The 18318-nt window shown below is 35.6% G+C and overlaps 2 protein-coding genes across 3 annotated transcripts; one reads left to right on the top strand and one right to left on the bottom strand.

Moving 5' to 3' along the window:
- Positions 1-417: 417 nt before the first annotated feature.
- On the bottom strand, positions 418-6558 carry LOC125194321 (calmodulin-binding transcription activator 6). 2 transcript variants are annotated; one of them, XM_048092482.1, is made up of 13 exons: positions 6269-6558; positions 5684-5809; positions 5407-5522; positions 5052-5140; positions 4902-4947; positions 4718-4832; positions 4350-4469; positions 4201-4259; positions 3683-4105; positions 2611-3311; positions 1602-2148; positions 921-1223; positions 418-826 (listed from the first exon to the last, which is right to left on the bottom strand). In XM_048092482.1, the coding sequence occupies exons 1-13, from the start codon at positions 6318-6320 to the stop codon at positions 782-784; spliced, it is 2742 nt and encodes a 913-aa protein (XP_047948439.1). In that variant the 5' UTR covers positions 6321-6558; the 3' UTR covers positions 418-781. The 2 variants fall into 2 exon arrangements, with proteins under 2 accessions (XP_047948439.1, XP_047948440.1); XM_048092483.1 differs by having other exon boundaries at positions 4718-4826.
- Positions 6559-13390: 6832 nt separating this feature from the next.
- On the top strand, positions 13391-16903 carry LOC125193194 (acetate--CoA ligase CCL3-like). The gene is made up of 3 exons (XM_048090950.1): positions 13391-13711; positions 15830-16420; positions 16621-16903. The coding sequence occupies exons 1-3, from the start codon at positions 13493-13495 to the stop codon at positions 16873-16875; spliced, it is 1065 nt and encodes a 354-aa protein (XP_047946907.1). The 5' UTR covers positions 13391-13492; the 3' UTR covers positions 16876-16903.
- Positions 16904-18318: the final 1415 nt, after the last annotated feature.

Raw genomic sequence — 18318 nt, 5'->3', positions numbered from 1 at the left:
GTCACGGTGGAAAATCGTGGAAATGGAAATCAAAGCCAAGGTTGCTTGAGTGACAGGAGATAATTTATCAGAAAACAATAATAAACAAATCAAGAAACTTGAGAAAGCAGATCTTTGTTTCGACTTGTTGATTTCCAAGTCATCTTTATTGGTTGAGGATTATTACAAAAACTAACTAAAATTCTATATCTACTCAAAACATCAAATTTTATAATCCACCAATTGAAGAATACTATATGATACAGTATAAGGCATAAATTGGTACATAAGTGGAACTACGAACTACTATTATACACCAAGTGATTCAATCCCACAACCTACCAACCTTATGCACTTTCCAACTGAATTGCCTTTCATCATCATTTGCTTCATTATACTGATTAGGTTAAAATTATCTTCCTAAAAAACATTACTCCATATACAAATTGCATAATATTAAGTATTAAGCAAGGAGTCCAATACGCAAGTATATTGTGACATCATCACTATACACATGTGTACAATATGACATCATCAATATATATACAACATATGCAAAACACTAAAGAGGCACTATATTAGTCATTTGTGTCTAAAAAGGGGCCATCAGCAAACAAGATTCATGAGAATCAAGATCCACTAGTAAGAGAAGTGACCTCCCCCAAAACTCCATATAACTTGTAAAGGGGGAGAGATGCAATCATCCAAACAAAAGGGCCTACTCAAGTTTAAAAATTTACAAATCTACGCAGAGTCCAGTCGAGTCGAGATGAGCTTTTTTACCGTGCTAGAAACACCTTTCTCATCCCATTTCAGTATCAGAACGGAGTAGTTCTTCGTATTCCAGCTGCAAAAGAGCAACATTAATGACTATTATCAGAGCTCTGAGAAATTTTGATGAAAAACAAGGTGAAAAGTGAAGAATTATCCGTCTACCGTACTTGATTGCATTCTAGTTTCATCCTTCTGTACTCTTCCTGCGCTCGTCTCGAACGGAACATTGCCTGCACTTTGACAACGGACCTCTCGACACGCTCCTCAGCTTGCTTCCTGCTGGCCTTGAAGAAGTCCTCTTCCACGTCACTTTCTTGATTTGGATCTCGCAGAGTCTCATCAGCTTGGACTTCAAGTCCGCAGAAGCCTTTCCTTTTCCGGCGCCATCGCAGTATTGCTTTCTCGAGGATACCAACAGACCAACAGATTTTACGGTATTGCCTCCGAACTTGGAAGCCGCGGAAGTTAGCCTGCATCAAAAGAACTCGAATGAGTATCGGACCATTACTATATTGGGCAATGTGTCAATTGATGCTAGGACGTCACATCATAGTGGAACATCTCATATTGCATGTACGGATATTTGCCACGGGTCAAGGAAGTCTAAGAACTACCAAATTTTGCTTATGGACATTCTTAAGTATCTCTTATCCATGAAAATCTTACCCCCATCCCACTTCACTTGGAAGTGAGGGAGTAATATTTTTGTGAATTTTCATAAACAAAATTAGGTAACTATCTAAATATCCTCGATGTGTGGCCATTATTAGCGGATAGAATATGAGAAGTTGCATGATGATGCAATAGAGGGTCCGGCTTAAAACCGGAGCATAAGTAGCTCAACTTACCTGAATTCTAATGGCTTGACGGCGCATGGTAAGGAAATCTTTGCGGATCTTCCATGTACGGAATCTGTACTGGATCCTGGCGGCGGCCGCGATCTTTTTGCGTGTTTCGTAGTTGCGGAAAGCATGCTGGATCCTCATCGCTGCAACTATGTTTTGTGCTTCGATCTCTGGGTTCGACGCCTCAACTGCTAATGTCTGGACTTTGAGAGCATGTTCTCTGAATGCAGCCTGGATACGTGCCGCTGCATCAGCTGCTGTTCGATAAGCTGCAAGGGTATCCTTCAAATACACCTCCTCCTCGGTGAAACTCCCGGTGTCCACCATGTCATTTGTGGTTGTTTGCAGCGAGCCACTAACGTTTCCAGCCAACGTCATATCCTTAAATTGGGCAACCAAAGCCTTCTCAGCCAGAAAAGCTGCCAAACCCTCGTGACCACTCAAAGAAGCAAGATCAGCAGCAGTGCATCCACCAGGGTTTAGTGAGGTTGGATCTGTGACTAAATTTGGCTTCGCCCCGACAGATAAAAGGACTGCCACCATTTTCTCCCTGCATTTTAAACATAGACTGGATTACGTGGAAATATTTGAAGCAATTGTATTAAGGTCTTGAAACAATTTGCTAGCTAACAAACCTAGAGTGCACAATACATTCACTGTAATAAGATCCTAATTTTGATTAATAAACCATAACTTGGGATGAATAAATCCCAATTCAGGATTGTAAGCCTAATTGAAGAGGATGCACCGTGCATCAAGATGTGCACAAGTTTTTGCCAAAAAAAACAAGCTGCTGAGGTAATATGGAGCATGGAATTAAACATAAGAGACACCTATATAAAAGTTTTTTGAGGATGGTTAATTTATTATTATTATTATTATTATTATTATTATTATTATTATTATTATTATTATTATTATAATATTATTATTATTATTATTATTATTATCATGAACATCAGATTAAAGCACCAATTCACCATTATGATGCACCAAGAATCCGTGACCATACCTCCCATAATATGCAGCCCAATGCAGGGCCGTCCATCCATATTTGTCTCGATAATCCAATGATAAGCTAGAACGCGAAAACAGGCGAACTGCCCACGTATATCCAAGGACAGCGCACAAATGAATAACACCTTGACCTTGTTCGTCACGATCAGTAATATTACACCCAGTCGCCACTTTTTCTAGCAACCATTCCTGTAGCTTATTCTGCAAAGTCAATTCAAACAGCCTTTCTTTTGCCCGGGGAAAAGACATTTTCGCTTCTTCGATCATTTTCAACAAATCCCCCCATTCATGAGAAATGCCAGAAGTGTTCTTAGCAAAAACTTTGGCTTCCTTTAAAGCAGTCGGGGATGGTTTAGACGAGTAGATATTCAACAAGTCCTTGGATGATGAAAACAAAAGACGAGAAAGTCTCATCTGGAGCTGAAATTCCTCCCAATTGTCTATGTTTTCGGCTGAAACGAATCCTTTGGGTTGTATAGGAGCACGGAATTCAAAAGTGAGGACTTGGCTGATGGGTGTATGACCATCGAAAGTCATGAACAGATTCACCAATCCAGGAGCTTGAGATGAAATTAAACATCGGAATACTCCTGCTTGTACAACTTCGACTGGAATGACCAAATCTCCACAAGAAAGATACAGCTTGGAATCTGCAAGGTGTTGGTGCCCGTCACTGAAAAACCCCACTACCAAGATCTGCATATCAATCATTGAGTCAAAACACTATTTCTTGCACAAAAACTAGTTCAGAAGGTCAGTAGTAACAGGTAAATTCGAACACGAAAACAGTATTTTTATCTTTTACTGCAAATTGATGAATCTTATATTTTTGCATCCAATTTGCAGATTTTTGTGCAGCTTCTCTACTCTGTTTTTTTTTTCTAATTTGAACATTTTACTCAATTTTTACATGATTGATGATATCTAGAGACAATAACTATCCCATTTTCTCTGACATACCATTGAATCCATGAATTTCTTGCTTCATTCTCAAAGACTCGAATAGTACTTAGAGAAACAAATGGTAAGCCATGAAGCACTTTACTATTGCATTATTGGAAGTATACCTTTGTCTCCTCAGTCGAAAGAGCCCATGACGGGGAGATATCAGTTACGTTGAATATCTGCCCCAATGGAGAGTGGTGATGATTATCCTTCATGTCATACGAGAAGGATTGATGCGGATTTAAAAGTGAGGATTCCAAGGATTGATTGTCAACTGATTCCGGAGATCCCGCAATCACATGTGTTGTTCCAAAACTATCCGGTGATAGTGAACTGTCTGCACCCACGGAAAGCATGCCATTACCAGCTCCACCTAACGTCACAAGTCCGGAAATTCTAGTATCCGAACTAAAAGTTGTCTCATGGCCCACTGTCTGGTAGGATGAATTGTTGGGGATTTTGTAATTGACTGAGTGAGCAACCTGTCCAGAGTAACTGTTGTCCGAGCTTTCTGGTGATAATTTATTAGTTGATCTTGCATCATTCTGAATCAAAATGCTTATTAGTAACTCTTCATAAAAAAAACCGAGAATAAGTGGTCCGTTCTGCAAAATTTAACAAACACCATTGATCTACTTACGCTAATTTTATAGTTGTTCATGTGATGTTGATTTGGCAACTCAAATCCTGCACTATTACCTGCTAGAAAGATAAATAAATAAATAACACTGAACGCACCAAAGTTAGCTTGAACAATTTCTAAAGAAAATAAGCATGTAAGGATCATACCTTCTTGTGGTGAATTGTGGTTGTTGGGATCAATTGGCACCACAAGCTCATCCCAGTCGAGTGTATTGATCTCATGAAGTCTCTGTTCATGAGTTTTAATCACCACACTGTCATTACGCTCTGAAATATCAAGAGATAAATTGAACATTAGCGTCACCTCAAATCATGTAGATTCAAGTGCATATTTGACAAGTAATATGGAACTTATGACTATCTGTATACAATAAGGAAATTCAGGGGCATTGCTAGACAATTTTCAATCTTTAGTCGTGGCTAGCCGAAGCCTCTGTTTCTCTAAGAAGGAATACATCTCTTTCCAAGAGGAATGAACGGCTTAAAGTGCATACTTGGAGCAAATTTGATATTACCTAAGATTGGCATGCTGCCATCATAATACAGTGAGTCTATTGCAGGCTCGGATCCTTCAGGCAAAGTCCAAGTAGCAATCGGCGACTTTACCGTTGGTGCTGGGGAGTTCTGCAACTACATCAAAAGACAAAAAACACTAAGTTGCATTCAATGCAAATAAATGTTTGATTGACAGACACAAACCTCTTGAGTCTCACGATAATGCACAAGAACAATATGTTCCAGAGACCTGCAACAGATGCAGGAGTTACGGAAAAATTACTTTTAAGCTTAATACTAATTTACACATCAAAGAAAATGTCTAAACTCCAGTGGTGTTCAATGGTTACATACTTGTCAAGAAGCCAATAACATCTGCGAACAAAAGTAGTATTGTCTTCTCCATGAGCATAGTATACATGGATTCTTTCTTCGTTGCCAACCTTCATGACAACCAATACAATGCTGGCATGTCAGTGGAAGACCAAATAAATCCAGAAATTCTTAGTATCAAGTAGCTCTTCTTTGTGCAGAATAGAGAAGCGATAAATCTTCAATTTATCTTGATACATGTAACCAAAAAAATGTTTCTAAAAAGCGAATTAATCAAGAATAGACCCACTAGAGCTCATTAGAGTTCAATACTCCTTTTCCCCTAAAATAAACAACATTTAACTGTCTCCGATATTAGAACAAGAGAAGACCATACTTTTAAGTGTTCATGAGCTTCTTTAACAGTTTTTCCATCCTTCTTCTTTTTCCAGTTATGGCCATCTTTCCGAAAATTCCGGAGCATCTTACGATCAAACAACACAATTGTGCCACCTATCTCACCACAACTTCATCAAGTCAGTCAACCTGATACCAATCTCTTCCATGACCCACTCCATCCCACACAACCACGTCCATTGTTGATGTGTAGAGGAATGATTCAAGCAATTACAAATGTAAAATAAACACATAAACATAAGAAAATGTAGTATTACTTTTTGGCAAATTCATGGGTTTGACGTGAACAGAAAAATACTTGTGGTTGCTGAGAATCGCGTGAATCTCATTTGGTCGGAGCCATCTTGACGTGGCCTCCTCCGAGATATTCGGGAAATCCAAATCTGTCCAATGTCACAGTTAGCCAAATTATTCAACATAAGTAAGCACTAAGTCAGCTTCAAGTCAATCTAATCTTGCCTGAACTGCTTAACAACAACAAAAGAACTACTCACATAAACTAGCAAGATTAAGATGACTTCTTAATCAGAATCTAGAAAATAACTACACAATCAACACCTCTCATTAGAAAATCACTATCTTTCCTCTGGAAAGTAGGTCGAGGCCCTAACTTCTTATTGGTCAAAATCAGACCAAAAATAGCATAAATTCCAAAGCAGCAATAAGAGAAACCCCTCTAAATCTCATGATTGAAGGACAATAAATCCACTGAAAACCCTAAACCCAAATGTTGACCGGCAGAGATCAATTACCCCCAAAAAACTACCAAAAATTGATCAACTATCAAAAATGGAATTTAAACAAACACAACGCGGGCATGCAGAGATGAGCTAAATCAGCACCTTCCATGGTGCGGAAGCCATGAATCTCCGACCCAACTAGCCCACCCTCCATCTCTAGTCAGCAGATCACTCCTCCACGCCACCAAAAAACTGTAAAATTGTCGAGTTAAAAGATGATTTAGGTTCAGGGAAGCATCGAAAATCGGTAAAAAGGCGATCTTTTCTCCATTTTATGCTGAAGAATTCATGCTGGGAGCAGTGGCGGATTGAAAAGAATGAGAGCTGAAAAAAGGGGTGTCTGAAAATAATGGACTGATTTATGAGTGTGACGAGTCGATTGTTGACGTACAACAAATCTTGACAAGAAATTAATAATGGACTTCTTTTTTCCTTCCGTTTATATATTGCATTTATTGCTGATTTATGAACAGATAATGTAATTTAATTTGCAAAATATAACGATCTAAATGGCTAAATATTGTTTGGTAGCATTCTAAATTGATTACATCGGTAATTCATATGTGGAAAATGTGAATAAATATTATAAAATTCAATTATTAATGTAAGCATACTTGATTTAAACTCAACTAAAATAATTACATATGGAAATGTAGGGCAGTATTAGGGTGTCACCATCTCTTAAAGTAACATCATACCATCATTTCTAGCCAATCATTTGTACAGGTGGACGCATAATCAGCTGTCATATGGCAATAAAAAAAATGTTCAAGAATATAAAAAAACGGCCAGCAATATTTTATACACTATACAACAATTTTTCTCGGACAACAATATCCAACACGCTAGACAACAATCTATATTGTTGTCTAGCGTATTGAATATTGTTATGTAGCGTTTATAATATTGTTGTATATATGGTATCACGGTATCAATTTAAGAGGTGTTGTCATTTTAACACAAATCCAAAAATATATACAAACAAAATAAAAAATTGTTTAATATTGGTGTAAGCCATCTCCCACTAAAATGTGTATCCGCTAATGCTTAAAGCCTATAGGCCACTTTTATTGATTTTAAATTTGTTAAAGATTTTGTAGTCTATTCGTTTCTATGACCTTGATAGGAAATGTAGAGATCAATAGTGAATTAATGAGTATATAGTTTGAAATTAAGGTTTAGACATGACTGCAAATCATGCTTTCATTCTATTTATCATAGTACTATTTTTATTGAAATTATCTGAAATTATTTAGAATCTTACCAAGCTGGCGCATATAAAAGTCAAATAGGAGTATTAAATATTGGAGGATTATGAGGAACTTAAATTCAAGTTAAAAAGAAAATATTAAAATGAGTAATAGAAAATAAAATGATTTTAAGTTAAATAAATATATTATATTATTAAGAAAATGTACCAAATATATTATTAATAATATTTTATATTGTAAGTATATTATATTTACTCTAACTAATTATACAGTGAAAAATAAATATAATTTGTTACCGACATTTTTTTCGTCCTATCACATGCGGCTACTACATGTATAAAAACATCGTTTTACGATGAATCGATTCAATATCAAAAATTTACCGGACCGAAAATATAATTGACGTGTTAAAGTTGAATTCTTTGTTTGTTCTCACGTTTTATTATAGCATTATATACACTATTAGCTATGCCAAGACTATTAATCCAATTTACCTAATTATATAAAAAAACAAATATGTTACTAATTATAGAAATGATATACAGTACATTATTAGCTCGACAAGGCTATTAATCCACATTTACATATAATTATATAAAACAAAAATATGTCACTATGTTTAAAGAAATAATAGTATATACTTGTATTTATATGGTTACAATTCGAATTAATTGAGAGAATGAAAACGTTTTATAAATTAAGTTGTGATATGTCATCATGTCAAGTGTCACATGTCTTCTTCTTTGTAACACAATTTTGTATAATAACTTAAAAAGGCTAGAATGGCAGCTGCTTTATTGGAAAGATTTGAATTTTAGCTTATATCATCCGACATAATAAATATCAAGATTCTACAAAAGGAACAAAAAGAAAAAAAAAACATAAATTATTATCAAATACTCATAATTATCTTGCCCATTATAAAATTTTCAAGGCATGTGAGTTTGTGTCGGAGGGGAAAAGGTGAAATAAAATACTGTACATATCTTACACCCGAATTATTATGCACATAACATATGATAAATAATTTAGATAACATATAAAAAGCAACTATTATGTCCAATCAATGGGTTAGGTGAAATTCTTCCTCACTATAATAATAATGTGAACCCTTAAAGCCAAATTAGACACGTCGAAAGTTATGCTCAGTTGTACATATAATAATAATGACCGATGTCTATTGTTAACTAAGGTGAAATGACTATCAACTATTGAAATTAAATACTCATTTATAAAAATATTTGGCTGGTACATTGCACCTGAACTAAAATTTAAAGTCAAATATTCATACTATTTTGGTCATCACTCTTTGGCATGGAGGACCAAATTATTAATGGGTAATCCATAATCTGGTATGTAATAATTAAAATTTATATCAATATTCACATTTATTTGATCATTAGTTTCATGTATCCCTGAAAAAATTATGTTGAAGAGAAATGTCAGTATGTAACCGTACTAAAAAAATGCAATTCATTAAACTCAGAAAAATGGTTATGAAATTCATTTTTATATCTTTTGATAACGATTAAGGTGCAGGACTAGGAGTAATTTTTTTGGAACATATATGTGGTCCCAAAGTCTAGAGTACATTTCAAAAATGATTTTTTTGTTATAAAAAAGTTTCGAACTTTTAGTGAAGTCTAGTCCACTGTCTAGTTCAAGTGGCTATAGGCAGAGCTTACCTTTTGACTCATCTCCCTTCCATTACACAAGAGCATCCATCCATGGTAGAAATAGGTCAGCCACAGGCCAACCACTCTCTCTCTCTGCCATGTCAGCAGCACTAAAAATCCACCTGTCACATCAGATTTAGGCCACTCATAGGCCAGCCGCAATAAAAATAATTCAAAAACAACTACATTTACTGAGTTAAACACAAAATATGGAATTAAATTTACGACACATATACGGGAAAAATTCGTTAATTTTATTTAAATAAAAAAAATTACATTAACTAAAAATCAAAAAAATTACATAATAAAAAAAATCCGGGCTTCCACACACGAGCCACCGCCCCACTCTACTCCTCACTAATTTATTAAAAAAATACATTAAAAAATGTTATTATGCCTTGAATCCGTTATAGTTTGCCGCTAGCCGACCAGGAGTCTCGCTGCCCGGTCAACGAGTCAGGGGGTCAAGGGGGGCGACGCCCCCTTGCCATGGGGGTCCGGGGGCACGGAGAGGCCCCCGGCCCGACGCAATGACATGTTTCTGTTTTAGGTCTTAATTTTGTATTGGGCCTAGTTGTTGTTGTCGATCGCTAGATGTTGCTCTTGTACAGAAATTTAGTGAGAGAGAAAATCGCGTTTATATAGTTTTTCAAAAATTAAAAAATAAAAATAAAAAATAGCGCTAGCCGATCGGCACGCCATAATGGCGGCCAGCGCCATCAAATCGGCTAGCCCACGCCGATTTTTTCGCCGATTTTCGGCTGGCCGGTCGCAATGGCTCGGCTAGCCGACCGGCTAGCGACGCGAATCAGCTAGCCGGTGGGCTAGCCGCCATTGTGGATGCTCTAATAGTGGAGGTAAGTATTTTTTAGGGCATGGAGATTAAGAAAAAAGTGTGTAATGTATTATTTAAAAAGATAATAAAGTTGAAGAGAGAAAATAATATAGAGAATAAAGTAAAAGAGAGAGAGAAAAGCGTTGATTTTTACTAAAAAGATAAATGATTCTACTATTATGGATCGTATCAAAATGACAAAATGACTTTATTATTATAGAACATGGAAGTAACATATTTTGAGTTCAATTTTGTGTGAATAAGTGAATTTTTTCATAGTTGTAGATGGTGTTCCATACTCTACCTTTTTTTTCTTTAAGAAAAAAATCAATAATGATTCATCAATAATCTTGTATTTGCGGTGATTCAAATCTCAAAGCATTTTATCAACTAAATTGCGTGAAATTGTTGCCATATCATTCTAAATAATATGCCCCGCCTAAATTTATTCCACTTCATTTTAGTTTGATGTTGGTAAAATAATTTAATTATCATTTATTATAAAGTTGTGTAATTTTTACAAAAATTAAATAAAAGTTCATGTACTTTTGATAAATGACAGATCTAGGTGGAATCGGTGGGGTCGGCTGATCCCATCACTGGCCAATGCGGGCCGAGAAACTCCATTAGTTTCGGTCTTTGAAATTGTCGTTGACCCCATGGTCTGTCCAAACAGAGAAGATAGTAGATGTGGTGTTTGGTGTGTACATAAGTTTGATGAGAAATCAAGAGAGATGAGAAGAAATTTGAAAAATAAGTTGCTTAAAGTGAAAAGATTGAGTTGAGAAAAAACTATAGTAATATGGAATCGAAAAAGAAAGGTTTATTGTGGGACCCAACTAAATTGCTGGACTGAGAAAATAAGGCATTTAATCATTAAATGTAATTCATATTCTTCAAAAAATTAATGGATTCGTAGCTATGGAGTATAGTATCTTCTTTCGATTGCAAATAATAAAATAAGATTTATTTCAAAATATTAAAAAGGAATAGTGTAATAGCTTCATAAAACTTTAAATTAGTTATTCGAATGATGGATAAGATGATTAAGAATTAAATTTAATTGCAATGTCAATGAACTTATTTATTATGTCATTTTTTATCCAAAAGACTTCTTATTTATATGATTTTACTTCATCAATTTCAAACTTTTCCAAGTGGAGAAAAAAATGAGATATTGTTCGATGCGAGTTTTGATTCATAGGCTACATATTTTGATGATGTATTTGATCCGAAAAAAAGAGTTTACGACAACGATAATATCCAGAGTGCACAATTTGATTACTTCAATGACGATATTGAGGGCGATATATAACAACAAATGAAGCCACAAAGAGAACCTCATCGGTACCGAAACATGAGAACAATATTATTCACTATGTTCGACCCCACGAGTTTCATTTTCTGGATCCGTTATTGATTTTAAAAGAGGCTACAAGTTTGGAAATGAGCTACATTTTACCAATATTTTGACCTAGTACGGAAGTCAATGTATTGCATTTTAAAATCTAAATTGCTGATCTCTACTATGTGAAGATAAACACATGTTTCAAGATTAATAAACTCGTTTCGATATAATATAATGTGATGTCGATCATCAGAAAAGCCTATTTAGTCAAAAATAGAAAATGTGAACCATTTCATAATATATGGTCTGAACATAGCTTTTGATAAAACAAAACTAGTCAAAAACTGTAATGTCACCATCCCTTTTTGTACTTGTGTCTGCTATCACGTTTCAAAAGGCCAATTGCAATTTTCTTCCCTTTAAGGCGTCGTTTTCTTTGAAATTTCGATGGATTAATTCGCAGAATTTATTCTATATACTACTACTACTAGCAACTTCATAACAAAGAAGTTATTTTGATAAACTTCAATATGTGATGAAACTTAGATGTGAAAAATTGCAATTTGTACTTTCAAGGGATTTTATTTATTTATTTTTATTTGTTCAATTGTTAAAACTTAATTTCATCCAGCTAACTTTTATACATTTCCAAATAGTGACTTAGTTATTGATAATTTATCAAGCCATTCTAAGCCATATATGAGCAGGAGTTTCAAATGTGGGCTAAACTAGGGATTTTGGGCCCAAATTATAAAATCAGCATATCTTGGGCTTATTGCTTGTTGGGCCAAAACTTATAGTATATCAATTGTGTTTTCTTAATATCGACTTAGTTTTTAAAATAAAAGCGTTATATGCCTCTGTAAGTGAACAAAATGGAAATGTATTCAACTTAAACCTCAAATATAAAAACATAGCGGTAGATCAGGATGTCAACAAATTCTACTATTGGCATGTGATAATCAGAAAATTCTATTAAATTCGGTCTCACTTTTGTTCTTGGTTCTTCATCCATTGCTAGCAACGATTGATGCACTACATCAGCCTTTCAATGTTGGCGATGATTTTTTTCACTCATGTTCCGTTTTCATTATTTGTCATTGCACGAGAATTCAAAAACTTAGATGCCTGAACCACAACGAATGGACAAAAGTGATAGTACTTCCTTTGTTCGCCGTTATTGGACTAGTTGATCTAACTCGAATTTTAAAAGATACAAAAAAAATTAGTGAAATACTCCTTCCGTCCCAAAAGAGTATGAACTATTTCCTTTTTCGTCCGTCTCTAAAATGAATGAACTTTCTAATTTTGAAAAATTCAAACAACTTATACTATTACTATTAACACTTATACTATTATAATAATGTGAACCCCACTCTCCACTCACATTATTTTCACTACCCTTTTCCTCTCTCTCTTACTTTTTCCCCTATTCATTAAAATCCGTGTCGAATCCAAAGTTCATACTCTTTGGAACGGAGTATAAGTTTTATCATTTGTTTTACTCAATGTTAGTTTTACCACCTAGGGGTGGACTTTTCCGCAACGCTACAGAAAGTTGAAAAGGTGGGTTTGCTACCAATATTGGAGTTTGTTCCATTTTAACTGCAGAAATTTAGTGTATGTATTATGGGTTATCGGTCGCAAAAACTTTGGGCTTTTGAAATTTGGAGGTAGAGAGTGATAGTTTTGTCGGAGTTTCTATGATTATGGGGGCTCCTTGAGGTATCCAACTGTTGTCGGGCAATTGTGTACAAGATACAAGAGTTATTGAAAGGATTTTGATTCAGTGGTGGTGCTGACTTTTGCTGCTGACTTTATGTCACAATATGCTTATAGGTTTCCAAGAGGAATGCATGTGTTAGAAACAATTCCTATAGAGCTCTGTAGTTGACTGTTGCATGATACAATAAGTGTTCCTTATATTCAATAGTTTAGTTTGTTTTCAGGAAAAAATTAAAATTAGTTAAGATTGAGATCCATTCACCTCCTAATTTGAATTTGATGTTTTTGGAAAGTGGTTTCGAACCTTTTTGTCTTCTCACAATCTCACATGATGAGAAATCAAGAGTAAAATATTATTTTACACGTAATGACGTAAAACAATCTAACGCCAATTTTTGCTTAAAAATAGAAGATGAGAGACTCTCCACTCGGTTTGGTGTTATCGTTTTCTTCAATTCCAGTCAACACTTCTCCAATATATAAAGAGCCAGAAAGATCCACACGCACTATCACACCGTCGGAAACGCGCAGATGGGAGTTGCACAGAGAGACATCGATGATCTCCCCAAGAACCCTGCTAACTACGCCCCGCTCACGCCGCTCACCTTTCTGGAGCGGGCCGCCCTCGTCCACCCGACCCGGAAATCCATCATCCATGGCTCCATCACCTACACGTGGCAGCAGACTTACCGTCGATGCCGCCAGCTCGCCTCCGCCCTCGCCACCCGCGGCGTCACCTTTGGCAGCACTGTTAGTCACTCTCACTCTCATCTTTTTTTCTTGAATTATTGCTTTCTTATTGGATTCTTACTTTTGTTTCTAGATCTAGGTGAAGATATTAGTTGAATTGGATTTGTTTTCTGCAAATTGGTGAAAAATTCGAACTTGATGAAAATTGATGATCAAGAATGGATTTTTATGTTATTGGGTTTCAAGATTTTAATCAGTTATGGATAAGGGATTGCTTCTACAGTGATATTTTTATGTAATTATGTATTCTTGCCTCACACAAAAGTAATTGAGTTCTTTCTTGAACTAATGCTTTTTTTTGGATGATAAATTGTCCTTGACTTTTTGTTTTTGATTTTGGATTGATTAGAGCTAGCTGAAGAATTTAGTCAAACTAGCTTAAATAGATTGGTAAAATTGGATTTTGGGTGCAAGTTTGCTTGGAAAAATCCGAACTTGATTAGGCACTTTTCAATCAAATTGCTGCATACTGTGTTAATGAAGAACACGAATTGTATTTAAGTTATTGGGTTTTAAGATTTTGATCCATCTTTTATTATTGATAAGGGTTGGTTGATAACTTGATAGTATGATGATAACATTTATGTGATTCTAGATTCTGATAGCCCCAGAAAGTATAAATATATTTTTTTAAATTTTGGATGGAATTAGAGGCAATAAAAAAAAAGGTGTGCAGTGTGAGAGGATAAATGATTGAGTGGCTCATATGTGAGTGCATGTTCTAGATGAAACACAAAACTGTAGCCTTTCATAATAGTTGGATGTTTTAGTCCATATTTTAGATTATGGAGATAATATGCTTGTACCTAACTGCTATAGCCAGATAGAAATGGACAAATGGTTATGGTAGAAGCTCTCTTATAAAAATGCAAAATTTGAGAGGTCTACGGAGGGTAGGGGTGAGGTTGGGGTGGGGGTGAGCTTAGGAATCTTGTGGTAACAAATATACCTACTTGACTGAGGATAAACATAGGTTTTTTATGACTGTGATATTGAGGTGGAATATTAGGCTGAGAAAAGCTGGTGCTGGTGTAAGATCACTTGTAATTGTTGGGCTTGATTGTAGATACGTAAGACTTGTGATGGTTTATGTGTGCTTAAATACATCATTCTTGCACAAGTGAAATGAGACGGTTGTTTGTGTGACTGAAGACTATCTGCCTGCATAAATTGTGTCTGCCTTTGGTTGAGGATCGTAATTCATATATATGGATTCAAGAAAGTTGAGCCAATTATGCGTAGAGTACCCAAAATCACTTTCAAGATTTAGTCTGTTCCCAGCTATGACAATATCAGAGCTATTTTATTTGACACTTTTAGTAGCTAAACCAATAAATTCTCACTACAGTTTCTGACTTTCGAATTAGAGCTAAAAACAATAACAACATGCTTACTAGTCAACACTTATTAGTTCAGCACACTCGGATTTCTTAAATCCATGTTGTGGGCTTGATCGAGACTTCATACTCAACACTTAAATACTTTGGCCTACTTGAAATGGACATGATGCGATGTATAATAAAGTAAAAATCAAACTTCAGTGTCACAGTATCAGATACTAGTCTCTGTTCTGCTTTGTCAAAACATTAGTTACGTGTTAAGTTGTCTTATTCACTGACCGTATTAGTTGTAAGCCAATTATAGAGGTTTGAATCCTCGTTTTAGCACTATTTGAGCATTTGTTGAGGATTCACATCATCGAGACTGCCATGAAAAGCTAGTGATTACTTTGTAAGTTGATGTGAGTCCACAAAAACACTGAAACTGGGAGATCATAGGTTCAGATTTCTCGACTTCTTATAATTTCTTCTGAGATGTATAGATATTAGTCGCGAGCGTGCAGTTGTTGATAAGTGTACTGAAGCTGAATTATAGTAACAAGTAATTTGAGTATCAACTCTAAGTATTTTATTTGACTGCAAATGAAAATACAATTATAGGATTGGATTTTACATTGGTCGCTTCTGAAACTTGCTTAAACTCATCGACTCTGTCTCTCATAGTGGATCGATGTAGAAACTCTAATGTGATTTTTCGTAGTTTTGTGTAGAAAATTTTGAGATTTTTTGAAGATTTAGGTACACAGATAACAGATATTTCTGGCTTCTGTATTGACAGGTCGCAGTTATTGCGCCAAACATTCCAGCCATGTACGAAGCCCATTTCGGGATTCCAATGTCCGGTGCTGTACTGAACGCCGTTAATGTTCGTCTAAACGCGCAGACCATAGCTTTTCTTCTCGGACATTCACAATCTGCAGTCATTATGGTTGATCAAGAGTTTTTCACTTTAGCCGAGGAATCTCTGAAAATTATAGCAGATACGCAGAAAGAAAAATTCAAGGCTCCGATCCTGATTGTGATTGCAGATGAGAACTGCGACCCTAAGTCACTGCATTATGCGCTAGGAAGAGGAGCCATCGAGTACGAGAAGTTTATGGAAACTGGCGACGCAAACTTTGAGTGGAGGCCACCACAAGACGAGTGGCAAAGCATCACCTTGGGTTATACCTCAGGCACGACGGCTAGTCCTAAGGGAGTCGTGCTGCACCACCGTGGGGCATATCTCATGGCTCTGAGCAACCCCGTTGTGTGGGGAATGCAAGAAGGTGCTGTTTATCTTTGGACTCTACCGATGTTCCATTGCAACGGTTGGTGCTTCACCTGGAGTCTCGCAGCACTTTGTGGGACGAGCATATGCCTTAGACAGGTAAATCTCGTGTTTTTTTTTTTCCAATTATCTACGTTTCTTTGGCATTTCTAATAGATCAAATATCCTGATTCGAGCTTATATGAAACGACATATTTGCGATTTTGCTAGTATTTTATAGTGTAATTTTGTCGATCTAATTCATGAGACTGTTGTCTTACACAAGACTCCCCGATTCGGGTTCGTTTTTGTATCATTAGGTCACAGCAAAAGGTGTCTACTCGGCTATAGCGAATCTTGGTGTGACTCATTTTTGTGCTGCACCTGTGGTTCTCAACACCATCGTGAACGCCCCAAAAAGCGAGACGATCCTCCCCCTCCCTCGTACGGTCCATGTGATGACGGCTGGTGCTGCTCCGCCTCCTTCGGTTCTCTTTGCAATGTCGCAACAAGGCTTCCGTGTCACTCACACTTATATGTTTGAGATAATTTTGGACAACGTAACATTTGGGTAATGGATAATGTTGATCGTGGTTGGAATAACTGTTTGATCGCAGAATGTTCACGCATCTAATGATGGTGATGTGTGGTGCAGCAACTGTGTGTCGCCCCTACAAAGAATTAATGGGGATGACAAGTTGCAAATTCTTTAAGAGAGATAACAAGTTGCAAAGAAGCATGGGTTGGCAAAATATTGATATATCATCAGTGCACGTTTTCATCTCTATCACTTGGGAAAACACTTGATGCATACTAGTGGATTGAATTACCGAACCAAATTTTATGGGATAAATTGATTATAAAAAAATTCATCAAATTTGGTTAAATTATGTCATGTAATTTTGAAGATTGGCAAAAAAAAAACATGAGATCGTCATTGTTCGCAATTGTCCCACAAGGTTTAATTTGAATGGATTTATTACTGGCGTGGGCGGTGAAAAATCTTATGTGACAAAACGTCTATCGAAATGCAAAATTAGCACGTAAGTGATCAAAATAATAAATTATTAGATTATCATGTACAGTGAAAAAAATCAGAATTCGACTAAAAATTCGACTAAACATGGTGATTTTTTCAATTTGTCTACTATAAATAGATATTTCATAGTAGGATATTAATGTGTCTACCCAATGAAACATATCCACATGTTCCAACTATGAATGCTATTAAGTAGTTTCGGAAACTATGATCGCTTCGGCAGTTGGCTCGGACCCCCTTTGTCTCGTCTTATTATGATTCAACAATTAAATTCATAACCTCAAAAAAGAAAAAAAAGTAGAATTAACTTTATAGGTAGACAAAATGATTATATGATATCATATTATATCCGAGAGCACGTAAAATCAAAGTACTATGAAGATAAACTCAACCGAAATGCCTTAACATCAAATCAATGTATTAAAGTTAATACGTATCTCCAATTTTTCATATATATATGGTTTTTATGCAAATAGATATATTATTTTAATGTTGTATATTAGGGGTAATCGTTTCTATCTTAACAACCTTCACAATAAAGGTGTAGGGTCTCCCTACACCAGAATTATCCAGTTTTAGGATATTGCAAAAAAATAATTGGCCAAGCCAAACTAAGGAATAAAATAATAAAATAAATTGAAGGAAAATGATAAATATTTCAATATCATGCGTCATTGTCGTATGTTTATGTCCATGCACATCGCATCTAGTCAGCAATCATCGCCCATTCCAATTAACATTATCTTTATTTTTGGCTGGAATTTAACATAAAAAATTGTTTATATTTTGTTTGGCTCTGGGTTTTTATACAAGTACTAGGATAAATGAGATTACCATAAAAATCAGTAAAAAAATTGAGTAGAATATGTAAATTTTTGAAGGGTATTGGAGTTTAATATACCAATTGTGGTTCATTTTGCAAATCAATTTCGAAATTGGTACAAAAATACACAAACGTAATCTAAGCCAAGTTGGTTAA

The sequence above is a fragment of the Salvia hispanica genome, chromosome 6, assembly GCF_023119035.1.
Source record: "Salvia hispanica cultivar TCC Black 2014 chromosome 6, UniMelb_Shisp_WGS_1.0, whole genome shotgun sequence".
NCBI classification, from domain to species: domain Eukaryota; kingdom Viridiplantae; phylum Streptophyta; class Magnoliopsida; order Lamiales; family Lamiaceae; genus Salvia; species Salvia hispanica.
The sequence above is the reverse complement of the archived record's forward strand: the minus strand, read 5'-3'. Positions and strand labels throughout refer to the sequence as shown.